Below are 26,575 nucleotides of genomic sequence, written 5' to 3' on the forward strand. Positions count from 1 at the left end.
ACGCTCCATTAGTTCGTAGTAGACTGGCCGCGTAGTCAAAACGAAAAATGCCTAATAAGCCTGTGACTACCGTGCCCTGCTCAGTTAGCACCTAGTTACCTAGTGCTGAAGCACCTTTCCCTCTCCTCATGTCACCGTGTCAAAAACAATATTTACCTATAAAATTCAGTAACAGGCGTGGTTTGGTTTTGGTACGTTTCTAGCCTCGCCCAAACAGTTTCTGGTTTATCATCATCCCTCTGTATTAAATTCTCTCCGGTAATATCATCTTTTCCCTACGAAATGAAATAATTGATGTTGATCCTGCCTTAGTACTGCTTATGGGAAGAAATTCCTGTGGATATTCAACAATCAACATCAATTGGAAGTTTCAGATCAGCCCTTACAAAACACTTCCTTTCAATGTATTAGTTGATTGTTTATGGATCAATAATATCCTCTTTTTTGTTGCTTTTTGTTTTTCCCTCCTTTACATTTTCTTTGTTTATTTCTGTTGTTTGTTACTTTTTTTGCAGTTGAAGGTAATTTTTTTATATTTTTATTTATTTTTTTTTGTGGTTAATTTGATGTTTTTAATTTGAGCTGTTAATTTCTAGTTAAGATGTTGGATAAGAGTGCAAGTTTTTCTTGTTCGGGTTTATGCCCATTCTCTTTCCTGGCAATACTGGAACATGTCTTTTTGATGCCAAATAAATATTATTTATTTATTATTTATATTATTTACTGGATGTCTATATATCATTGTATAATTGTTTTGTGATGACAATGTTGTAGATGTTCAAAAGTAAATTTTTATATTAAAAATAAAATAGATTTATTATTTAAACTTACACTGGTAGGTATTTACAAAAAATAGTATTTTACCTCAACTTTCGGTGGACTCCATAATAAGTTATAAACTCGTCCACTTCCTGGATGGACCCAGCGGCTTTCAAGTCGTTTCACAATCTCATCAAATGGAATGTCTAAATTTATTACAGTGTCAATTTGTTGCTCCTTCATCAATGCCTCTGCTTGGGTCACTGTTCTGGGGAAACCTTGAAATAAACAATGGAATTTTGATATTATGTTTGTGATCAAGAATAAATTGAATACTCTTTGCCATTGGTTATGAAATTGTTCTATCCTTGGTTGTGCAAAGTAGTTTGAGATCTGATGAAGAACATGAACTTCAAGTATTGGTGAATAAGGAATGTTGAGAAAATATACGTATCAACGAACGATGTATGTTTAAGTAGTATATAATTGAAATACGAATGAAATAATGAATAACAATAACCACCCTCTGTAGCATGATTATAACTGGCTAGATCAGGCAGGTGTCTTAGGAGCACTCAGTGCATAGAACAAACCAACATTTGAAATCATTTATCGACTACTATTCGTGCCAAAAGATAGCTGCAAATCACCTATCAATTCATGTTGAATTCGCATAGGCCTTTATTAATGTATACTGACTGTTTTTAATCTTTTAAATTATGTATAATAATATTGATATTTATAAATGAATTTGAAATGTATATTGTGTTTCGATGATTGTGCCTATGAGGTAAAATAAATTCTGAACTGTATTCAGAAGTATTTTTAAGGTCATGAAGTGACATACCATCAAGGAGCCAATTAAGAGATGTCATGTTTTTCAATTCACTCACTATCAAGTGCACCATCAAGTCATCTGGAACCAGCTTGCCTTCCTGTATAAATTCATCAGCTTTCAGGCCAGCAGCTTCATATCAGAAAAAAACAATATAACAAATGTTACATCACTGAATATTATTCTGGTATATGTTGAATAAGTAGCAATTTATTTTACATATTAATGTATACAACATCTTGTTCCTATTCAAGCATGGTTATTATAATTTATCTTTGTTTATGGTGCTATGCAGCAAACCTAATTTGAATATTATATATTGTATGGTTAATTCCAAACTGTGACCGAAGAAGCTTTATCCATAACTCCCACTTTGTGTGAGTGTTTCAGTCATTTATATGAAAGTGTCTGAGGGTAAGATCTGCATGTATATTCTATAGGTCTAATATAGTCGCCCTGATAGCAAGAGGTTGCAGGTTCAAATCCCACCAGACACTCTTTTTTCATACAAAACAACTGAATAAAGGAACTTATTTTTCATATTCGAGCATGATTCATCTATTTGTTTATGCCCTGTTAAAGAGACCATTATCAGTCCTAGCTTATTTGAGCAATTTCTTATACAAATGCATAGGTAGGCCTAGGCCCTTAGCCTTGCTGTCTTGCAGGTAGAGAAGCCGGGGATGTAGTAGATATCAGCGCGATATCAGAGATGGTTTTCCCCTATCATTGACATGGTTGGCTACCTGTTTTTTCGTTGATTTGTGAACGTAACAGATCTCCGCTTGATAAATGTTTTAAACCAAAGTCACGAACAATCCTTGAAGATATTGTACCCTTTCCAGCCCCTGGAGGTCCCATTATAACGGCTCTAAATACTTTCGAAATCATAGTTGGTGTAACAGAAAGTAAAATTAAAGTAAATTTGATGGTCAAACTAATCCAAACGTTCATCTGTGAACACACACTTCTGTTTTGACTAGTTTACTTTTGTCCAGACTCTATGTTTTCATAAAATATTGCGCGGCCTTAGCATTAATACACTGACGCATTTAGCGCCTGGACTACTGTAACCAGTTGAAAGGTTAACCATGTGGCAACGCATTGGCCTCCTCCTACTTCGTCGTCGTACCTCTGCTACAGAACGTTCGCAATTTTTATCCATAATATTTAATTCATGTGTGTTACTTCAGCATATAGGCCTACATTTAACAGCTTATATCTCAGTTAGTAATCACATACTCACTTTTTTTACGTTTCTTTTCCTCCTAGATCCAGGAAGGCCATTCATTCAAACTGCTGATCTTCTTGCAATGCTAGGACTATACCGGACTACTAGGCCTATGCCTAGCCCCTAGCTAGGCCTACTGCTAGGCATACTGCTAGGCATAGTAGTAGGAAGCCTAGCTAGGGCCATATATATATATATATATATATATATATAGACCTAGCCTACCACCTAGGCCCTAGCTGGGCGGTATTCAGGGAGGTCTCCCTAGCCTAGCAGCTTGCTGTCGTAGCTACCTAGGCTAGGGAGTATCGTAGTATTAATAAATAGGTCTAATATTGTAGCGAGCCTCTTAGGCTTAGACTAAGCCTTAGTACTAGTAGGGCTAGCAGTGAGTGGGAAACCGTGAGTGGCAGTGCCAGTGTAGGACATACCTGCCACCCCTACCGATTTACGTGGTATGGGCTAAGTTTACTGATTTTTTCACTTTTCTACCGAATTAGCAGGCTGTTCCTACCTGGTTTTTTTTTTAAATCAAAAATAAATTGAAAATCTAAGAATAAGTTAAAGGTTAAGGTTAAACTATTCCGCCCTGCCGCTGTTTGTAAGAGAATACGACCATTTTAAACAGCGATAAGGTAAACAAACGGCATCCCTCATGTTTTATAATAGTCTATGTCAAGCAGACTGTGCTGGTTCTCATGTGGCAGTTGGCATGGATACCATCCTCTTTGGTACTTTGGTGATCGGAGCTGTTTCTTTTCTTCGAATAAGCTGTTCCTTTTTGTGCATTAAAATGAGTAAAGCTGCGAGGTCGAATAATAAACACTAACAGTGGACCAGAAACCACAATTTTAACTTTTATTAAGCCATTAAGGAAAGGACAATGTCATGCATTCTGTGAGAATTGTACGTCCGATTTTTCCATAAGACACCATGGTGGCTACAATGATGTGACTAGACCCTAGCCTAGCCAAGGGGAATAGCAGAGCAGTGAGCAACATGGTTGTACATATGTTCAGGCCCTTAGCGCAAAATAAAAGTGTAATCAACGCAGAAGTATTGTTCCAGGGTTTTGTAATAGAACATAATTTGCCACAAACAATTTTCCCAATAGGAAAATGGCAGTAGTGACGAGGAAGATCAATTTTTTGCTGTTCTTATTTCCCACTAGGCCTAGTACAGAATCCATGTACTGTGGATATGTAGCCAAGGTCGAACATCTTCTTAATGTTTTAACCCTAACCATAACTCATTGCAAAAGATATTCGACCTCCGCTGCGCACCCGCGGTCCATGCATCGCACCTGATCCAAACTCTACTGGCTGTAGACCAAGGCCTACAGTATTTTTTTGTACCGGAAATCGATTATTTAAGCCCTTAACTTTACTGAAATGTTATAGCTTTCAGGTGGCTGTTCCCCCGGACCACCCCCAATAGGGAGGGGGGACAACCCCTCCCTATGGGCCTCCGAGAGGCCCATTCTGGGCCTACCAGCTACCCAATTTTAAAATCTTTAAAGGCCATTAGTCCAGCCTTAAAATACTTGGAATAATTATAGGTTAGGCCTAGCGTAATAGATATAAATGATGTTCACTTACCGTACATCAAAATACGATATACAAAACACATTTATTTTCCTGATGTCCATATGGAATGCATTTTGGAATCTACATATTTTTTTTTTTTTACCTGATACAGACTCAGATTAATTGCATTTATTATGTTCATATTTTATATTACATTCATTTACAGCCACCAATCATGGAAAAGAAGAAAAGCCGATCTATCGCAAACTCTGGCAAGATCAAAATGCAGAAGAAACTTGTCAAGTCCAGTGATAAAAAGAAGAAAACTTTGAAAAAAGAAAGTATGAGTGTCAAGGACAAAATTTTCAAAGAAAAATCATTAAAGTTTGCAGAAATGGATTTTGAAGATATTGTTGCTGCAGAAGGCGATGGAGAAGAACAAATGGAAGCTAAGGAAATGAAAGAATCAAAACGTATGAAAAAAGAAAAGCCAGAAAAAGGGACGAAACGGAAGAGTACTGAAGGTACTTACAATTTAGTGTTATCTTCTGTAAGGTGATCAGTAAATTGTGAGAGTAGAAAGTTCCTTTAAGGCTCTGAAAACATAAAGTTACAAATACTTTTAATTTTGCCCGTATATTGTATGAGTATAGGACATCATCATGCCCATATAGTATAGGCCTTCCCTAGACTTGCATGTATCCCCCTACAGTGATTAATCTTCTTCAGACAACTGAGTTACTGGTGGGGATTCTTTTATATGCTACATATGTAAATATTGGAATACGGTATTGTTGTTTCCATTGTAATTTACGCTAAATACTAACACACCACCATACATGGAGTGTAAGAGGTACGCAGCAATGTTGGTGATAGATAGCGCCCTTTCCTAATTGGATTTGTTCATATGGGCAAATCACACTAATTTGTTGATCAGTACTGTACTACTATAATACATCAATGTTTGTTTCTTATGACAATATTTTCTTGAATTTTTAACGAATAACAGTTAATTATAGAATCTTCTAAATTATTTAGATTTAAATACAGTTGAACTTGCCTAAGTCGAATCCAAAATGGCATTGAAAAACTGTTCAACTTGGATAAATAAGAAAGTTTTAATAGAAAATTCAACAATTTGGCATGTAAAATAAGATCGAACTAAATTACAGTACTTAGGTTAGGCAAAGTCGACTTAGGTAAGTTTTACACTCTGAAGTGGAATTTGATTTCACCAAAACTACATATTCAGAAGACATTAGATATTCTTATTTCCATTGCAGTACTACACATACAGTATAGTAACTTGGGATGGAAAATTAAGCAAAAATTGATGATAGTGTCATTCCATTTAGCATTAGGTTAATCATAATGAATTACAGATTAATTAATATCACCAAGATTCATTATAGTACTTACAGTTCGTCTAATAAAAGCATTAAATTATATTGAATTTGTAAATGTTTTTAAGAAATGTTGATATATACTAGTTATAAACAAATTACTATTAAATTGTTATACTTTTGCTTGTAATTCCAAGATCCAGATAAACCAGACCTCTTGCAGATGAGTAAAAAACAACGGAAAGATGTCCGAAAACAGGTGAAAACAAACTATGAATTGGCACAGAAAAGCAAGAAAATGTGGGAAGTGTTACGACAGTAAGTTCGCTCTTGAATGTCACCCACCCAAACCCAAGGTTAAATAATGATCCTTTAATAATAATAATAATACCAAGGTACATAACAACGAGTAACTTAATATGAAACTTAATACTGTTACAGATTTTTTTTTTTAGTGCTCGTACATATTTCAAAAGGATGCTCAAGATGTCAATGGACCTTTTTGGTGTCTCATTTAGACTTAACAAACGACCAATCAAAACATGTTATTTAATAGCCAAGAGTGTGCATGTGTCTCACAAACACACAAGTTGACATACAGTATGTTTACTATCTTTAAGCAGTATCAAAAGGAACGGGGTTAGCAGAGGTCCACTGAGCTAAATATGAAAAGCAAAGGAATGATTTAACTTTATGCTTGTAGTATCTGACTAACTTACCAAAAAATCCAAGTAACCAAGTTCAAAATATCCAATATACAGTACATATCCTGAAATTAAATAACTGACTTTTTTCAGGGAAAAATGTAGCAAGGAAAAGCGTCAAGAAATTCTAAATGAATTAAGGGAACTTGTTAGTGGTAAAGTTTTGGAGGTACGGTACTTTTTATGTCTTATATATAATATTCTAAATTGAGAGAAGATATTTCATATATGTGTGCTGCTAATGATCAGCTCTACAATAGTGAATTGCTAACATGGGTCAAATCCAGGTTCTTCAAAACAAAAGGTGTGGTATAGGTTTCAGAATTTTGCTTAACAAGATTATTATTAATCTAAAATTTTATATTCTGTAAGACAGTCATATTAATAACAATAATCAAATATTTGTAATGTGCCAATTTCATAATGACAAAGGTGGAATGTTTCCTTTGAGTTATAAAAATGTGTTTTAAAATTTACTTATTGTTATTTTGTTATTTTTTTCTTTCTGCTTGTTTATGCTCATGATTCCGTACGAGTTATCCAATGCTGTTTGAAGTTTGGAGATAAAAGCCTACATAGTGACATGTTTAATGAAGTCAAAGGTGGATATTATAAGTTTATTTAAATATTTTGAATGCTGCCCTCTGTGTCAATTATTTGTTGGGTTAATTGAATTTCATGTTACTACTACTAGCTTTTATGTTTACTGCACTCAACAACAAATACTTGAACAGTTTTTTAAACAAAAATTATACCGTTTTGATATGGGTGTGGTTAGATTTCAGAAGGGTCCAGTCCATATAAAACAATTTGTGGTGGTATAATTTTTTTCCATCTTAAAAAGAGAAAGTTGTGAGGTTTTGTGTTATGCTTATTTGTGAAATTAAAGTTTATTTAATTGTTTGATTGATTGATTGATTGAAACAATACAAAGCCCAAATTGTAGAAATATGATAAAGCATATCATATCAACGTCTTTGTAAGATTTTTCATGTTTAAGATACTTTGTATTTTTAATGTATAATTCTTGATTTTGGCAGTGATGGGGTTGTAAACTTGAATTTCGCAAATATATTGTATTGAATTTAATGGTGCTTTTAATCTACTACTCCTTGAAAGAAAACAAATGTATAAGTTTTTTTACACTGTAATCATGTAATTCATCCATATTTCACTATACTTACTATACTACAAAAATTTAAGTTCAACAAAGTGTTATTGTTAATAGTAATCACCAACACAATGTCAAGTTAATATTAATAGGTTAATTAAGTAATTCCTATATTTTAGAACAAAGGTGCAACAGAAAATAGATATAAAAGGTTATTAGGCTTTGTCCAGATTATCAAATTTTGTTGTATGCCCATTAATATTTTGTAGTCATGATTGTGCCTATATTCAGATTCAGATTCAGATATTTATTACGTCAAAATGTCAATGCATCATGATAATTGGTTTCCACTAAATACTTGGATATGCCCATTATATGTTGTAGTCATTAGCATCCCTAATTTTTTTTTTTTTTAACTATGTAATCATATTTGAACTTTAAACTGTAGTTTAGTTTATTAATTTGCTGTTTTTCTCTTTTTGATAGATCACATCCTCAATATGTCAAAGTGTAAGTACGCTAAATTTTTTGTAAAGCAGATGTTGCGATATGGTACAAAAGAACAGCGTAACCATATAATGTCGTCGTTCCACGGTAGCGTATGCAAAATGGTACGGCACAAGGAAGCTTCAGAGGTTATTGAGATGGCCTACAACAACCATGCTAATTTAAAGCAGAGGTCTGCACTTCTTGAGGAGTTCTATGGTCCTTCTTTTGCAGTGTTTAAAGTAAGTAAATTGTATATTTATACATACCCATTGTTATTGTCAGTAGTTGAATTATTTTACATAATTGTTTGCGAGAAGACAATATATTTACATATTAGAAATCACTGATGTTTATTTCTTGCCAATTCTTATCGATGTTCTATAAAATTTGTATGAAACTTATTTTACCTGTAGAAAGATGGGGTTGAGAGTCTCAGTGACATAATTGAAGCTGAGCCGGAGAAAAAACGTCAAATCACGGAGCACATGGCAAAAACACTTACCTCCATGGTTGACAAGTAAGGATTTCTGTAGTCTAGCTGCATTTTAAAATAATATTTTGAAAACCCATTATTTATTATTTATGAACAGTTAAGCAATATTGATATTGAATTTTATTCTTCATGTTATTAGTGCATTTAAGTTATTTAACAGAAACATTCATTTTTTCCTTATTTTGAATTAAACCCAAGCCCATCTGACTATTGTTCAGTATTTAGTTTTGATTGGTTGATCTGGTTTGGATTCCAGTCCCAATGGGAAAGATATGTTTTCTTTAAACCATATATTATTATTGTAATTATAATTATTTCTCTCTTACAGGACAGTTATCAAACGCACTATGATTCACAAAGTATTGTATGATTTCTTTGTTCATGCACGTCCAAAACTAAGATCTGTAAGTGAATTATACTACAGGTCTTTCTCTAATTAAAGACCCCTCCATTTAAAACCACTTCTATGTGGTCCCAAATTAACAAATGTCTCTTATCTTTATTCTAATTAGAGACCAAAGCTCTAAAGACCATGGAAACCCTGGTCTCAAAAGTGGTCTTTGAAACAATAGGTGATAAACATGTGTATTTATAGAGTATTTAAATGCAATTCGTACATCCATTTAATATGTTTTTCACTATGTCATATGATATTATCTTTCTATTTTTTTATATGTCTTTTGACATTCCAGTCATTTAAATATGTTGTACTACTAGAGGTTTAATAGTCATGTAGAATCAGAATTTTATTTTGTATTCTGAACTGGATTTCATGTGCATTACTTAAATATGAATTAATGTTATGCTCACAATATTTTATATACTAGTACTAAGCAATCATAGAAAAGAATTTTTTTATATACAAGAAATGTAGTAATATTCTTAAATTTGTTTAATTCTGTTTGTAGGAAATGATAGAATCTATAAGAGAGGTCGTTGTTCAAATTCTTCATACCCATGATGGAGCTCGAGTTGCAATGCAATGTGTCTGGCATGGCACAGCAAAGGTAATCAGTGATATAAAATGTAAAGAAGCTATGAAACTAAAACCAAACTAAAAGCAGTCATAGCAAAGGTAATCAGTGATATAAAATGTAAAGAAGCTATGAAACTAAAACCAAACTAAAAGCAGTCATAATGATATTATATAGATGCATTGTTAGCATCAGGATCTAAACTCAATTTTTGAACAACAATTTGCTGTTCAGAGCTATAATGCCAGGCTGGTAGACTCGTATTTTGATTTCCTTTTAACTATTATAGTATGTAATTTTTATATGTTATTATCAATATTAGATGCTTAATTGTTATCATTATTTTCTTTACACTCTCAAATTGGCTTGTAATTACATTTAAGTTTTCCTAGTTAAAAATTAAACAATGAATTTTGTTGATCTGGATCTCATTGGATGTTGATAGCTTGATTTTTTAATGAGCAATTCAATATTTGGGATTTTACAGAAAGTATTTTTAAGTTAAAGAGGTTAACATCTACTGTACAGTACATTCATTATCATGGTGCATTTTTGCTGCTGATTATTTTGTTGTGACCAAGAATTACATTTGGCTGTCAGCCAATTGTCATGTACTGTAGATAACATTGTCTTGTTTTTATTGTAGGCATACTGTATCAGGCAGATGCTGTACAGATAATAAAGTGATTTTGTGTTTAGTTTGTGTCATATAATACAAAGATAACATTTGTCTTGTGATTTCAAATTCAAAGTGTCATATGACATCTATTTGAATAACGCATGTCCTATAGTTATACATTGTTTGCATAAGTAAGCAACCAACTTCAATATTTTCATAATCTTAGTGCTGTTTTCAATTCATATAAAATGTTCATACCATAAAACTTAGACAAGCCTACAAATTGCAACTTCTTTATTTTATTGCTATATAAATTAAAGTGCTACAGTTTATATATTATTATTAGAAAGCATAACTCATGTTTTGTTTGAGCTTTCTGAGTATTGTAATATTGTAGTTTAATTGCATAAAAAATGTATATTTAAAGTTTGATATATAGAATGGGTTTTCAATGGTTTAATTTGGTCAGTTTATTAAGACCATATTAGTGAGATCTTTCAAGCCTTCAAAGATGATAATGTACACATCTTCTTTTATTTATTTAATTTATGCCTCTGCATTTAAAAGTGTTTTTTTTTTATTTCGCTCCCCATTCGTCCTTAATCTCTGTACTCTTTGAATTTCTTTTTTGTTCTAGTACGAACTTACAAAATTTAACGGGGACTTTTTTAGTGTCATCATCACCATTTATGTAGCCCAGATCTGCCTCCCAATAGATTTTAGTTTGATATCAAAAATTTTAAAATAAATGACAATTTATAAATTACCCATAGTTTTTATATTAGTCATAATTAGGTACTTAGCCTTAGACGCCTATCTGTTTTGCACATAATGGATGTAACCAAATTGACTGTGCTTGCAAATGATCTTGCGTAGTCTTTGAGCACTGATTATTTGACATAACACAAAACTTATTCTTTTTTCCTTGTGGTTTTCATCATAGGATCGTAAAGTTGTTATGAAGTCCTTCAAGACGTACGTCAGTAAGATCTGCCGTGAAGAGTATCGTCATTGGGTGGTGTTGGCGTTGTTGGACTCGGTGGATGACACAAAGCTAATTTCCAAGATTGTCCTTTCTGTGAGTATTCTGACAATCATTTGTTGACAATAACTGTGTATTGTTATTTCAAAAACCTTGTTATTTTTTTATTCTTTTTAACTGATTAACATTAACTAAATTCAAAATTATTTTGAATAGAATATTAGTTAAGTCATCATTATTGCATATTAACTTTTATTAAACATGTGCGGTATATTGTTTGTGGTAAAGTCTGAAAAAACCATAAGTAAAATACTGAATTGCTTGTTTGACTTCTCCGCCTGGGCTGCTTTAGTAAGGTTTCAGATAAGGTCTTTCCAGCATGACTTATCTTTTGCAAGATCTTTGATGGTGTAGAGATAGTTAAGTGATTGTAATTTTAGGTTGTGTTTGTTATTGATGAGTGATTTGAGGTCTGTTTTGAGGGAGGCGCTTTACAAATTGCAAATTATTATTATTATTATGATTATCTGTAAAGTCATTCTGAGTCTGCCTCTGAACTTCAGTTGCTTGTTTAAGAGGGTTAAATATGAGACACAGATTGAACCAATTCAGTTTTCACTGGTTGGTAGACTTAGGTTATTTGCCAGCCACATGTCGTGAGAGAAAATAACAGGAGTCCCAAGTCTCTGGGAGTCAAAACCTGATCAGCTGGTGATGGGTGCAACTTATTAGATATAGTTAGATATGATAAGAAAGTTCATTTAACCAGATATCCCATATTGAACTTAGATTTGATGAAAAAAATTAATAGTTTTATGGTGCATTGTTATTTCAAAATTGTGCCATTATCTTATAAAAACACGGTTTAATGTTTCATTAAGTGAATAGAAAGTCAATGATAGGTTTAGTCACGCAATTCCTGTTTTGAAAAGAAACGGTATAATGGTTACATAAAATTTATTTGATTAATATGGAAAATGTTTGATTGTGAACTCACCATATTATTCATTTTATGTATCATCATGTTACAGATATGAAAATACTTCCTACTGTTCATCAGATTTTTTAAAAGATAAATACTCTCGGTGTAGGTAGAAATCATCTGAAAATTCAAACAAAACATGGAAATTGCTTGTTTAAACAGAGTTAATTAACAACTTCCTCTTAGACTGGTTCAGTAATTCAGTTTTCTTTTGATTTTCACATCTTTTCAAAATAAAACCCTAAAATGTCTGTCTATTGTATTAAGGGTGTACGCGAAATGTAAGAATATTATATATTTATGGATGTGCATGGTAATTGGCAAAGAATATATATTATTTTCTTCTCAAAGAATTTCATCTTGTTTCATAAAATATTGAATTGAAGTTGTCTCTTGTCTTGATAAACCCAATAATTTTTAGTAAACTCACTTTCTACAGATTCAGTAACCTTGATCACTGAAGCCCAGCAAGATTTAAAAATCTATTAAATTATTGGATTATCAAGAGATAACTTCAAATAGATATTATTTTCTTGTTCTAATTTTAACTTTATGGAGCTCAAATAATACATTTTATTTCTTATTCCAGTTTATTAACTCAGCTCAACATTTATATCTTCAAGCAGTTTGATGATGATTTCAAATCTCTATCAAACTATACTGTATATATATACTAAATATAACATCATCAAGTCCATACATATGGACAAATCACAGATATTTGTCACATAGAACTTAGTAGCGTGTACAGAGCTTTAATTAATTATTTTGTCATGATTTAGAATGGCTTTGGTATTTTCCATAACCTGGAGGGGCTCACTCTTGAACATTTCTATACGGGGAGGTGCTGCATTTACAGGGTATATTTTCGAGGACTTGGTAGCACAAGTGTGGAAAATATGGGGGGGGGGAGGAGTTGCCGTATTTATGGGGTATACTTGCGAATTTGTAGCACAAGCTGAACAAGCCTCATGGCTAAAAAAAGGGCCAACAAAACACATCGATTCAGATGTTCTAAAGTAAATTCTGAGTGAAGCAATGATTTTTTAGGCATTGCTAGTTACGGTACCCATGTCTAAGGAAAGGGTCAATATGCGCTCTCTGCAATGTCATAGCCAGGATTTTTTTAACATTGTGGGACAATATCAGGGTGGACCCACTTTACGCATAAATTCAAATAATGTGGATACATTTTCTTAAAAGTTGTCCAATTTTATGCAAAAATATGACTAATCTGGTCCCATTTGCTTAGAAATTTACCCATTTTACGCAAAATATGAGAAATCTCGACCCATTTTACTAAAAAAATTAGAAATCTGGTCTCAATTTTAAAATGTGGACCCATTCTTTGTGGTCCCATTAGAAAAATTGTGTGGGACTGTCCCAATAGCTGGCTACGGCATTGGCTCTATGTAGGAGTGCAGACGCCTAGAAAGTACATACTGTATTATTAATATTAAGGGTCTCGCATTATCAATATATGATGCTTCACCTTCATGAATAAATAAAATGATAACCGTCTATGGATGGTAGATTATGGTTGTTATTGTAGATTGTCCGTTTTATTATAATTTCTGAGGAATGGCATACTGTAGGTCTAGGCTTTCATATGATACCCTATACAAATGAACAACACCTCAAATTATATAAAATTATTAATGATGATCATTGATGCTTTACTTTCATGAATACATTGATACCTGTCTATATGGACGACAGATGATGGTTATTGTAGACTTTTCGGTTTATTATAATTTTTGAGAAATTGTGTAGACCTATGTTTTTATATGATACACTATACAATGGGTCATTAACATGTTATATAATCCAGAGTAAACATGTTTTTCGACTGCTGTGGCTATACACCCCAAATGTTTGCATTTAGAGTTCAAAGTCCCTATTATAAAAATGCTCACCCTGAACCCAATATTTTAGACAACATACCATTAGTTGTTGTTCAGAAGTTGTTCAAACTATTGCGTAGGACGCCAGACCTAACAGAATAAGGTTAGTGTTCTCATGTATTTCTATTCATAATAAAGTATTATAGGGAACGGCCAAATTATTGTGCTTTTATTTTCCTTTCAATTACTTTTCCTTTTTTCCTCTTATTTTTTTTACTACGTTTTTCTTCATTTTACCTTTCCTAGTTATTTGTCTTTATTTTTTTCTTCCTTTCCTTTCTAATTCTGTACTTCCATAATGTTGTTTTCCTATATTCTCCTTTATTTTCCCTTCCATTCTTCTTATCTATTCTTTTATTATCTACCTTTCTTTACCACAGGGGCTGATCTGGGTTCAAATTTAGGAGGGGGGTCATAATGTTTCCAAAAAACCTCAAAAAAGAAAGGGGGTACGGGGTCTTCCCCCGGGAAAATATTGATTCCTAGATGGTGGGAAATGAGCTTTCCCAACTTTTGGAAGTGATTTTAATTTTAATTCAAGGTTTTATCCCCTCTTGAAAACGGTCAGGTCACATTTCTCCATTCTTATTACAGTAAGTAGGCCTATGTGACAGAAAGGTCCTCTGATTAATCTCGGATAAGAAAGTATAATACATACTCCAAGTATTGAAATACACGCCATCGTATTAGGATTCAATATTTCAACATCTATTATGTCATCATCAGGCCTATGTGTGTATACGTTTAAAAAAATTGATTTCTACAGTAGTTGGCGGGAAATGCGCTTTTCCGATTTCTGAGGTGTCCTTTAATGACATTTAAGTCATTAAAAATTTAGGTTTCCCCTTTCTTGAAAAAGATTCAATGAATTCCGACTTATAATTTCCCATTGTAACAACAAAAATTTCAGCTCACGGGTCCAGAATGAATTATTTATTTATTTTTTTATTTATTTTTTTTTTGTTTGCCCAAGGTGTGGAGTCAGGACCCCTGACCCCTCCAGATCCGCCAGTGACTTTACCTTTCATTTTCTTTCCTCAATCAGATGTGGTTCTAACAGACTCAAAAGAAATAAAAATAACGATAACCACAAAATTGTAGAATCCGTCTTTGATGAATAGAAAACATCTTCGGATGAACTGAATTCTGGAGAGCAATTAAGCTGTTGTTCTTTCAAGGATCGAGGTTTTTGTTTTTTTACCACCTTTACATATTTTTGTGATATGAAGTGTAGGCCTAAGCCTTACATCTGTTTGAAATTGCACGTCTTAGAAATCGATCGATTCAACAGTTCACTTTTTAGATATCCCTTTATTGATATAAAGTGTAATACTACTAATAATAACACTAATGATAATACTATATTAACTATTACTTAGGCCTGTCTTTACAGAGATAACGTTAAATCTTGTCTAGTTCAGCAGCTGGTTACATTGCTTGAAAATGGATCCAGATATCTATTATGGTAAGATAGAACTATAACAATGTGTTGTAGTGATTTATTTTAATATTTTTGTTGATTTAAATATCAATTCAATACGAATATTGCTTAAAATATTGAAGTTACCACACATACAAAGGAACAAAGTAAGAACAAATTCAGACTGAGGTAAAATGTCAAATGAGGTTTTTTATTTTTTTAAACTAGAAAAAATATTGTATCTGTACAGTACTTAATGTGCAGTAGGTGTGACTATGCAACACCCTCTATAGTGCAGTACAGTAGCTGTAGGCCTACCAACGGTCATTTGGGGCCATTTTTGCCGGAGATTATTTCTAGGGAAATTTTTACTGATGCCTTTTTTCAGGGGCCATTTTTCCGGGGCCACTATATTCCACTACAGTGTTGTACTGCTGTACAATAATAATTTTCTATGTTTGAAAAGTGTGTAAAGAAGAACAAAATAGAACATTTTGAGTTGAATCGGCCAAAAATAAGAACACCGGAGTCTGGGCACAATTTCATTTCATTTCATTTATTTATTTTCCAGATTGTTACAAACATCAAAAACCTAGCAGTATTCTGGCGGATTGTCAGAAAGCAAACAAATTCACTGTGCAAAGACTTTCCAACTAGTACTAGAACAGAAACAAACTGGGTTTAATTAACATAAGCATGTTCTTATTTTTTTTTAAAAAAGTGTCATCAGAAGATTTTTCTTTATCTATACTGTATTATCAAATATTTTTATACTATTTTGTTCACCCTTCAGGCTTATCCCCGAAGGTAAGCTGATATTCAAGAGCCCTCTTAAATAGTTATTTATTATCAGCATAATGAAGTTGAAATATTGTTTGACCAACAATTATAACAGGCCTAATTACAATTTTATTAATTACGATCTATTTTATAGTTCGTGGGTAAATACATTTTGCGGTCAGAAACATTGAATTTGGAAACTACACATTAATATAGACCTATACTAAATATCAAAGATCCACATGCTTAGCCTATAATGGTGCTTAGATACTTCAGCTGTTTAGCACTAATAAAAGTGCTTAGGTATTTCAATACAACAATTAACTAATTTTTTTTAATCTTAAACACGTCAAGCAAAATCGAAAGCACATTAATAAGACTAAACATTTTTAGTTGTAAATATAGTGTGTAGACCTTTACATTATGTCATGGTATCATTCACTGTGACAGGAAATACACAAACCAGTCCTATTTTCCAATTTAATATGCATGGATTGTTTTAAATATATTTTCAGTTGAATCCATTAGCGAAAAGCTACTCGATCAAGCTTTTACCTTGTTGACGGACGGGATTAAGGATATACGCAAAAGTATTCAAGGTTAGTACTCTGTAATTAGATACACCCAGCAAAAAATATGTTTTTTCCTAAATATTGGGGTTTTTTTTAAGTACACAAAAACATAAAAATTATATGCCATCGAAATTCCATTTCTCTTTTTAATTATCACTGTAATTATGTCAAATGTCACTATTATTATTAGGCGGGAATTCTTTTATACCCTTTTTTCGCGAATTTATTTATTTTTTCAAAGGTCGCTGGAAGAGGGTGAAAGAAATAAAAATTAAATTTTGTTTTCTTATTTAGCAAATGGTTTTGCCAAATTCATCAAGACGGTGGAGAAAATATATGAAATGTTATTGTTGAATGTAAACGGTGTAGTAATTGGATGGTTAAATGCTGTATAATTTAAAAAAAAAAAAAGAAATACACTTACTGGTGTCTTATTTTTTTAAAGGCAGCAGTGGGCTTATTCAAATAAAGAAAAACTTACATTTTTACTGAAATGTCCATATGTTCATGGCGGCGTCGCGCTGATTGGTAAAAATAAAATTTTATTTTTATTCGAAATCATTATTGGTTGACGGCGCGTTCGCTAAACAAGGTATAAAAAAGGAGCCTTACCATAATCATTAGGCGTTTTGTGACATCTTCTGTTGGTATATTTTAATATAAAAAAGTACATGAGGGGCAGTGAACTATATACGGTATATTATGAGTTCTAGTATTTGTGAGTGTGTGTAGTTGTTCTACAGACATAGTATACACAGGAAGAACTTATTAGATATTCTCTAGTAAATATTGAAGTATGCTCGGCTCACGAACTTTCGGAACTTAGTTGGAACTTCACAATACTGGACCGGCCTAACACAATTCAACAATGTCAAAATCAATATTGATATTAATATTATTGATTATCGTGCCATATTTCAATCTTTAAAAAATCCTGGGTCAAAATTTCATGTTGTACACATTAAACAATAGAATATATCTTGTATAATTATTGCTCTATTATTTATTATTTTAGGCCGAATAATATCATTATTGTTATTATTATATTTAGGTGCCTCCGTTAACAGCGCCTTGATATTACATGCTATTGCATTTGCGACTAAAATACTTGATAAGTATCCCAGTATACCAGGTGAGTGTGTTGATATTCAATTAAAAGTTAAAATGTATATACGCATAATTATGTGACGAGATGTTTTGCCAAATACAAATACAACAAACATTTCGGCGCCACGTTATTTCACCGACACATGTTTTTGTCGACAGGATATTTTGCCGACAATAAACTTCGCCAAAAGCCAATTTGCCGAAAGTGAATTTGCTGACATGAAATTCTCAGACGGCCAATCCAATTGACAGCCAATTCGCCAAACATTTTTACAATTTAATTTATAATTAATAATTTTTAAAAATGTAAAATCATTACGGTATTTTTTTGATAGACATAATTATCTCCGACATCAAATTCTCAGACGGCCAATCCAATTGACAGCCAATTCGCCAAACATTTTTACAATTTAATTTATAATTAATAATTTTTTTAAATGTAAAATCATTACGGTATTTTTTTGACAGACATAATTATCTCCGACATCAAATTCTCAGACGGCCAATCCAATTCGTTGACAGCCAATTCGCCAAACATTTTTACAATTTAATTTATAATAAATAATTTTTTAAAATGTAAAATCATTACGGTATTTTTTGACAGACAGAATTATCTCTGACAGCTGCAACTCATACACAGGTAAAAGGGTATTTCTCTGACAGGAAATTTTGCAGACAGCGCATTTCTCCAACAATATAATTGATGTGAACATTGTGAAAAAAATCATTGGAACAGCTAGAAAGGACAATTAATGTTGTGGAGAGGTTTGCTGAATGTCGTGAGCACTATTACATCAGGATTGAACACATTCAAATGATGTTATACAAGCAGAAACAGTATCCACAAAAGAAAAAAAAAAAAAAAAACTAAATTCAAAATCAAAACAATAACCTTTAATTTATTTTATATAGTGCTACATGTAATGGTTCATTGCCTTTTTTTAAATAAAAAATAATTAGGTGAATTTTGTATTATTTATGCAAGATTTAGGGTTGCCTTCAGTGTTGGAAAAAACTTTCAATATTGTATCCCACACAATGATCATTTGAGGAAAGATATTATGCTTTTAAATAAATATGTACTATTGTTGTACATTATGACTGATTACTGGATTTCAAAGCAAATATCAGAGAATTGATATGCCGTTCATTGTCAATGTTCGAGAAACTTTATGTACTGTCAATGATATGTCCATCCGGTTTGTTCAAAAATGTATGTAGGCAAACGCAAAGGTAAAATTTTAAAAAAAAGTCAGCGAATTGCTTGTAGGTTGCTAATGTGTCGGCGAAAGTGCATTCAGCCAAAAGTCTCCCGGCGAAACGTCTGTCGGTGCATTGCCATTCGGCAAAAGTTACCAGCACCAAAATGTAAGGTTCCTGAAGTTAAAACATAACACAAAAAAAATTAACGATTTAATTACCGTAATACTTTATTGGTATATATATATGTTGTGGCTTGTCTATTGTAAACATGTTTGAATTTGATAATCCACAAGTAATAGGCCTACATGATCAATGTAATTTCGGTACTAACTGTTGTCGCGTGAACAGTGGGTGGTACATTGCGTATAACAACCACAACTTTTATTCATCAATACATCAAGTTGTTTGAATTACAGTCATTCTGCATTACAGCATTTTTGATATTTTGCCTTTTTTCTTGATTTTCTTATTTTTTAAACTTCTTTATTCTTATATAAACAATAAAATATGCAAATTATGTCGTCTAATTAAAATCATAAAAATTTTGCACTCAATGAATGTTAAATGAAAATTAAAGAAACAAAAATTAGTAAGCCTACATTGGTATAACAATGTGAAAACATTAATTGATTTTAATATATATATATATTTCAGATATTTCCATCCATGGAGAACTGCTATATCATGCCTTAACCGTGTTAACGAAAAAAGTCAACGATGTATGGGAAAGTATTCAAGGTTAGTACTTGGGTATTGGATGTATATATATATATACATATTATATATATATATATATAAATATATATACACATATGTAAACAAATAGATGAATAATAATACAGGAATAGGAACATGTAATGACGTCACATAGAGCAAAAACATCACTCATATGATTCCTGACATCGAAATCGAAAGTTGGGGTAGGCCTATACTCCTAAGCCAGCAACACATCCCAACTTGACAGTTATGATTAGTGTCTCCATCACATTGTCAACATCAATATCATTTTCATTATTGCCCTTGTCATCATCATCTTCAGCAACATCATCATTATTATCACCATCTTGTTTATTCTCATCATCCTAATTATTTTTATACTTGTTCTGGTCGTGTAATTAAAAACATTTTCCGGGTAGGATTATTGTAAAGTCAACCTCATTCAAACAATGCACATTCCCTCCTCCATATACCCTATCGGAAAAATCTGGATAGACCCCCGATTTTAGTGCTTTACAGGTAGCTATACTTTTGTTACCTGTAGATCTGTAGTCTATCTGCTTATAAGGTAAATATTGGTAAAAACCTACTGTAACAAAAGCAAACACATCACATATTTGTTTAAAAAAACTTTAATATTTATTCAAGTGATAGGCCCTAGTAGGCTTAGATAATAATAATAATTATAAAATTTATAAGGCGCACATATCCACTGCACTAGTGCTCAAGGCACTAACCCAGAGTGTCATTAACAAGTTATTAATGTCTCAATTCGAACGAATTCGGAAAGTTAAAAATCGAACAAGTCTTTTACTCCAAATTCAAAAGGTAATTATTAAGATTATTAAATGATCTAATTTAATTAATTTTACATCTAAAATAAGACTATTCTTTGGCCGAATTCGGAAAGTTACGTTAAATTTCAGACATTTTTTTTACTCCAAATTCAAAAGATAATTATTAAGATTTAGTTTATTGTAATGTACTGAACGTCTCCCTCGAAAGAGCAGAGATTTTACCGAGAAGACTATACTACTGAAAGTAGTTTAAGAAATAAATAGGCTGTGTTAACATGTCGGAAATTATTCTATTTATCAACATAAATTCTAAATATATGGCCTGTTTAGGTTTCTTTCACTTTAATGATAATAGTTTTGTACTTACATCTCAATTATTTATTTCTTTTCCCACTCGGTAACCTGATCAGTGCAAAAGCATGGTTATTAATTGTTACCTTACATTTCGGCTTCAGGCCTAGACGCGAAAATAACGGGATAATTTCCGATAGAAATAACACTATACAATAACTTAGTAAAAACATACGATAACACATTACAGTAGCAATCAATATTCCTGCCCCGGAACTTAGACTCAGAACCAGGATGCAGCGGGGTGTCAGTAGAAAATAATATATTTTACAATAAACAATTTCATAAATTAGGCCAAAAAAAAAATTGTGTGTTGACCACGTGGGAAAATCCAAAAACTGGGTAGGTCGGTAGGAAAACTTGTTTTTTTAATTTTATTTTTTTTAAGAACCAAAAATATGTTTATGCTTAAAAAGTAAAAAATTACACAAACATACAACAATTTTGGATTCGCATCGCGTACCATCAAGTAAAATAGGCTTTGCCTTGACCCCCTAGCCTGACCAAGGCTATTTCAGTATTATTTGCTAATAAAACAAAATATTGTTCGTTGTAGTCAAGGGGGAAAAAAGCTAATATGCCGACCTCGAATTTGGTAAAATTTGGATCGGTCGGGCGTAGCCAACAAAACAATTTTTTTTTTTGGCCTTAGTTCGGCCTGGGATGATGTCTAGCTGCAACCAGTCTGAGTAGTATGTGCATCAGCAGTATGGTATTGACATCATAGTAAGAAATGCTGATTTATATCCGTCAAAGTCCCCAACGGTACTTTGAATCAGGGAACCTTACAGTGGGATATAGGCACCCCACGCACTTTCTCTCATAAAAAATAATTAGGTAAATTTTGGATTATTTATGCAATGCAGAATTTAGGGTGACAATGATAAACGCCCTTATATTTTTCAGTAGGTCTACATAGATATAACGCAACAGAGCGACGGTTTGTAATCTCAGATTATCTTATTGTTATTATTGTGTAATTATTGTTATTTTTATTGTTAGATGAATCCATTGACAGAACGATGCTATTACGTGCGATTCCAATCTTGACGCAAAGGCTTCAATATATGCTTAAACATAAACGAGGTAAATGTTTTGGTATTCAATTGGAAGTTAAATTAACTACACATATTTTGATGTCATTAAAAATGTTAAAGTTTAAAGACCTATTCAACCTATTATATAAAATACTAAAAATTAATGTGATTACCAATGAACATATTATGACTCAATCTAATTGAATGTATGAGGCTTTACTAATTGCGGGTTTTCCCCTCTTTGATTCCTACTTATTAGAGGAATATCAATGTTTCAAGGACCATGCCTTAGAAGGTATAAAAATCTTAGTTAAAACGTCCGCTAATACCAATAAATCTACTATTGTAAATGGGACCAACTACACCGTTGGGACAGAGACAAAAAGAAGCCAACATGAGAAGTATAAAAAACTGACTAGTGACAGTCCCATTATCAGACCAAAATTGTGAGTACCTATATTAATTCATATCGTTAAATAGTTTTGATAAAATGATCCATGTATATTTAGACAGGTTATTTATTTATACCTTAAGGATTATCTTAATGTTTTAAAAAGTATATCCATACACCCTAATGGGAGAAGCAAAATTGAATTCATTACTTCTACATAATACATCATATACAAAATTTAAGTAATAATTATACTAACAAACGCTCGAGTTAAGTGTTCTGTTTCAATGATTTTGATGTTGCAGATTAACAGTTATATTGTATAAATTTATAACTTATAACTTGTTAATATTTATGTGATTTATTTATTTGTTTCGCTTTATGAAGGCGAAGTGAATACGAAGATGAGACGCCCACCGACCACTCGACTGATGCTGAGAGTGACTCACTGCCCAAGTATGATTATGGCACAGATAGTCAACCTAAGACGCCTTCAATCATCGGATACTCAACTGATGCTAATAAAACGATATTACCTTCTATTGTTGTCAATGGCGACCAACTACACAGTTACGATAGAGACAAAAACTGGCAACATGAGAAATATCAAAAACCAACTAGTAACAGTCCCATGATCATTTCTAAATCGTGAGTACTTATAATTCATAACTTATTATTACTTTTTGACTACATGATCCATGAATTGTTCTACACGTTATTCATGTATACCTGAAGGAATATCCTAAAATGTTTAAAAAAAAATATCTATCATACAATGTAACGCTCTAATTGTAGAAAGTCGAATTGAATTTATTACTCTACTTAATATATCTTATAGAAATATTAGTATTAATATACTGACGAACGAGTAGGTGTTCTGTTTTTTATGATTTTGATACTACAGAATGAAAGCTATATTGTATATATTTATTATATACCGGTACCAATCGCTTATTAAATATTCCTATGATTTTATTCATTTCGCTTTATCCAGACGAAGTGACGAAGACAGTCAGTTTGAAACATCCTTAATCATTGATGTCACGAAAGACTTGGTATCTGTGCTGGATGATGGCGAAGATATTCAACTTGAAGTGCCCTCAATTACCAACAACACAACTGATGCTAAGCACGAATCGCTCTCAAAGTTGAATTATGGTGAAAATAACCAACTTGAGACTCCTTCAATCACCAGTCACTCAACTGATGATAATGATGAATCACTATCAGAGTTGAATGGTGGCGAAGATAATCAACTTAAGACGCCCTCAGTCACCGATCACTCAATTGATGCTAAGGATAACTCACTATCCAAGTTGAATGGTGGAGAATGTAAACAACTTGAAACGTTATCAATCACTAATCACTCAAATGATGCTAAGAATGACTTGCTATTCCCGTTTGATGAAGGTGAAGATGACCAACCTGAGATTCCCTCAATAGCTATTGATCCCTCTGGTGATGCTGAGGATGGCTTAATACCTAAGTCGGATGAAGGCAAAGATAATCAACTTGAGATGCCCTCAATCACAGATCATTCAATTGATGGTAAGGATGACTCACTATCCAAGTTGAATGGTGGCGAAAATAATCAACTTAAGACGCCCTCAGTCACCAATCATTCAACTGATGCTAAGGATGACTCATCCAAGTGTAATGGTGGAGAATATAATCAACTTGAAATGCCTTTAATCACCGATCATTCAACTGAAGCTAAGAATGACTCGCTATCTCCGTTGGATGAAGGTTATAAAGATAACCAACCTGAGATTCCCTCAATAGCTATTGATCCCTCTGGTGATGCTGAGGATGGCGTAATACCTAAGTCAGATGAAGGCAAAGATAATCAACTTGAGATGCCCTCAATCACCGATCGTTCAATTGATGGTAAGGATGACGAACTATCCAAGTTGAATGGTGGTGAAGATAATCAAATTGAGATGCCCTCGGTCACCGATCACTCAACTGATGCTATGGATGACTCATCCAAGTTGAATGGTGGAGAATGTAATCAATTTGAAATGCCTTCAATCACCGATCACTCAACTGATGCTAAGAATGACTCGCTATCTCCGTTGGATGAAGGTATATATAACCAGCCTGTGACTCACTTAATAACCATTGATCACTCTGCTGATGCTAAGGATGACTTAATACATAAATCGCATGAAGGTCATGATAGTCAATTTGAGACGCCCTCAATTACTGATCACTTAACTGATGCTACGGATGACTCTCTGTCAAAGTTGGATGACAGCAAAGCTAATCAATTTGTGATGCCTTCATTCACCTGTCACTCAATTGATGCTAAGGACGACTCACTAACCAAGTTAAATGAAGGCAGATATATTCAACATAAGATGACCTCAACCACCAATCACACACCTGATTTTGATAAAGAATCAAGTAGCAGTCCTGGTATCAGGTTTATAACGTGAGTACTCAAAAGAATTAGCAAATAATAATTTATGCTAAAATGTTCGGTGATTTTGTAGGCCTATATAGATCCATATAATATTTTGTCCATAACCGAAAGAAAGTGTTCTTAATGTACCATACTGTTATGCAATTTTACACAAAAAAGGAGTCATATTAAATGTAATAGGCCTACATATTTATTATTATTATTATTATTATTATTAATATTATTATTATTATTGTTATTATTATTGTTATTATTATTATTGTTATTATTATTATTATTGTATATTTATATAGTGCATACTTTATATACTTTCATATTTATTTATACATAATTAACATTACTAACATGCTTACCCACGAGTATTTTGTCTGTTTTTATGTTTATGATTACGTTCAAGCTTTTCTGCATTTCGTATCTATCATTTTCTCAACAATAAAGTTCTCAACAATAACATTACTAACATGCTTACCCACGAGTATTTTGTCTGTTTTTATGTTTATGATTACGTTCAAGCTTTTCTGCATTTCGTATCTATCATTTTCTCAACAATAAAGTTTTTAAATCTCTTATTATAATCTATAATCCTCTTTATGTTATTATGTAGCAGCACTGCATTTCATTGGATAATTCCTGTGATTTTGGCCAACTTTTGCATATGTGTTGTCAATGCAAATCCAGACTTCATCTACCAACCACCAGCACTGGTTACTGCTAAAGAAGGGAACTCGATGTCCTTGTCATGTATCTTAAATTCTGAAGCAGAATCTTTTAAAGTCGTCTGGACAAAGGACTCATATTACATCAATAATCCAACAAAGTTTGACCAAGATCGCTTTAAGGAAACAAACGAAACAGCTCGACATTATAAACTGATAATTAATCCTGTAACGAGAGAAGATGAAGGAACATACAAATGCGTTTCTATTCTTGGAGATGTGCGAAAGAAAACAATATTCACATCTGGTTGTCAGTTGAAAGTTATGAAGGTGCCTGGTCCTCAATACCCACAAGTAATTCTCTCAAAGAGTCAGTACAGCCTTGGTGAAGATATCGTTGCTTATTGTATTAGTGAGCGAGTTGATCAACCATCAGAGATAACCTGGATTGGTAGTCCAGGCAAAAATAAGCCATTTCAGAATGATTCTCATGTCGGTATAGAAAATCGCATTGAAGCAAGTGAAAAGCTGAATCAAACTTCGTTTCTCTGCAAAATGAAAGTACATAAAGTATTATTTGTTCCGAGGTTTAAACGCTCGATGCCGATTGTAGTCATGCCTTCTCTACAAGAAGCTGGTAATCATTCTGAAAGCAAAGGCATTACTGGATCTACACCTACTACCATTGCAACTAGACACAGTAAAACTACAGTTGGTTCTGGAGGGAGAATAGCATACATATCGTTATTAACAATATTTACATGTTTGATCTTTTTGCCACTGATTATGTAGTAATAATAATAATAATACTAAGAGTAGATTAATAATACTGTATTAAAGTCATTGTTATTGGTACGGTAACAATTGTCAGATATGGCAGTGAAATTTTTCGGCTTACGTTACATTTAATGAAATTACATTATTATTATATTAGTGAAGAATTGAAACAATGCAGTGTTTTTTAGTTGATATCATGCATTTAATTTTAATAAGTAAAGTATTATACTGTAGTTCTTAATATGCAATTTTATCCTAAGTATAGGTGTTATGAGAATATAACGCATGAAAGCATACAGGTACCATTATAACTATATATATATATATATATAGGTGTGTATATATATATATATATATATATATGTATATATATATATATATATATATATA

At 32.5% G+C, this 26,575-nt stretch overlaps 3 protein-coding genes across 3 annotated transcripts in view; 2 read left to right on the forward strand and 1 right to left on the reverse strand.

Annotated features, from left to right (window-relative positions):
- Positions 1–2,584, reverse strand: part of LOC117121826 (GTP:AMP phosphotransferase AK3, mitochondrial-like) — a 3,345-nt gene extending 761 nt beyond the window's left edge. Inside the window, exons 1-4 of the mRNA XM_033267192.1 lie at positions 2,341–2,584; positions 1,607–1,726; positions 865–1,037; positions 157–275 (exon numbers count right to left, since the gene is read on the reverse strand). Of these exons, the coding sequence (XP_033123083.1) occupies positions 157–275; positions 865–1,037; positions 1,607–1,726; positions 2,341–2,548 (620 nt within the window). The 5' untranslated portion in view covers positions 2,549–2,584. The remainder of the gene's footprint in view (positions 1–156; positions 276–864; positions 1,038–1,606; positions 1,727–2,340) is intronic.
- LOC117121827 (pumilio homolog 3-like) lies at positions 2,580–17,856 on the forward strand. The gene is made up of 13 exons (XM_033267193.1): positions 2,580–2,820; positions 4,578–4,875; positions 5,892–6,012; positions 6,492–6,567; positions 6,907–7,000; positions 7,996–8,237; positions 8,412–8,515; positions 8,820–8,895; positions 9,400–9,498; positions 11,028–11,162; positions 15,346–15,417; positions 16,668–16,751; positions 17,776–17,856. The coding sequence occupies exons 1-11, from the start codon at positions 2,686–2,688 to the stop codon at positions 15,349–15,351; spliced, it is 1,386 nt and encodes a 461-aa protein (XP_033123084.1). The 5' UTR covers positions 2,580–2,685; the 3' UTR covers positions 15,352–15,417; positions 16,668–16,751; positions 17,776–17,856.
- On the forward strand, positions 15,396–26,477 carry LOC117121865 (serine-rich adhesin for platelets-like). Its single transcript, XM_033267253.1, has 8 exons — positions 15,396–15,417; positions 16,668–16,751; positions 17,776–17,856; positions 21,902–21,985; positions 22,196–22,382; positions 22,715–22,975; positions 23,322–24,761; positions 25,357–26,477. The coding sequence occupies exons 1-8, from the start codon at positions 15,396–15,398 to the stop codon at positions 26,198–26,200; spliced, it is 3,003 nt and encodes a 1,000-aa protein (XP_033123144.1). The 3' UTR covers positions 26,201–26,477.
- The last annotated feature ends 98 nt before the right edge of the window (positions 26,478–26,575 follow it).

This window comes from Anneissia japonica, unplaced genomic scaffold, assembly GCF_011630105.1.
Source record: "Anneissia japonica isolate Jap-2015-1 unplaced genomic scaffold, ASM1163010v1 scaffold2392_len1475705_cov187, whole genome shotgun sequence".
Classification (NCBI taxonomy): Eukaryota; Metazoa; Echinodermata; class Crinoidea; order Comatulida; family Comatulidae; genus Anneissia; species Anneissia japonica.

What these genes read in the sequence shown, in the direction of transcription:
- LOC117121827 (XM_033267193.1), top strand. Translation starts at nt 2,686, where the DNA reads ATGTGGCAACGCATTGGCCTCCTCCTACTTCGTCGTCGTACCTCTGCT. An exon ending in GAAACGGAAGAGTACTGAAG is followed by an intron (nt 4,876 to 5,891) that starts GTACTTACAATT and finishes TGTAATTCCAAG; the next exon opens with ATCCAGATAAACCAGACCTC. An exon ending in TCTGGCATGGCACAGCAAAG is followed by an intron (nt 9,499 to 11,027) that starts GTAATCAGTGAT and finishes TTTTCATCATAG; the next exon opens with GATCGTAAAGTTGTTATGAA.
- LOC117121865 (XM_033267253.1), top strand. Translation starts at nt 15,396, where the DNA reads ATGGATCCAGATATCTATTATG. An exon ending in GGATCCAGATATCTATTATG is followed by an intron (nt 15,418 to 16,667) that starts GTAAGATAGAAC and finishes ATATATTTTCAG; the next exon opens with TTGAATCCATTAGCGAAAAG. An exon ending in TAAGTATCCCAGTATACCAG is followed by an intron (nt 17,857 to 21,901) that starts GTGAGTGTGTTG and finishes TTTTATTGTTAG; the next exon opens with ATGAATCCATTGACAGAACG.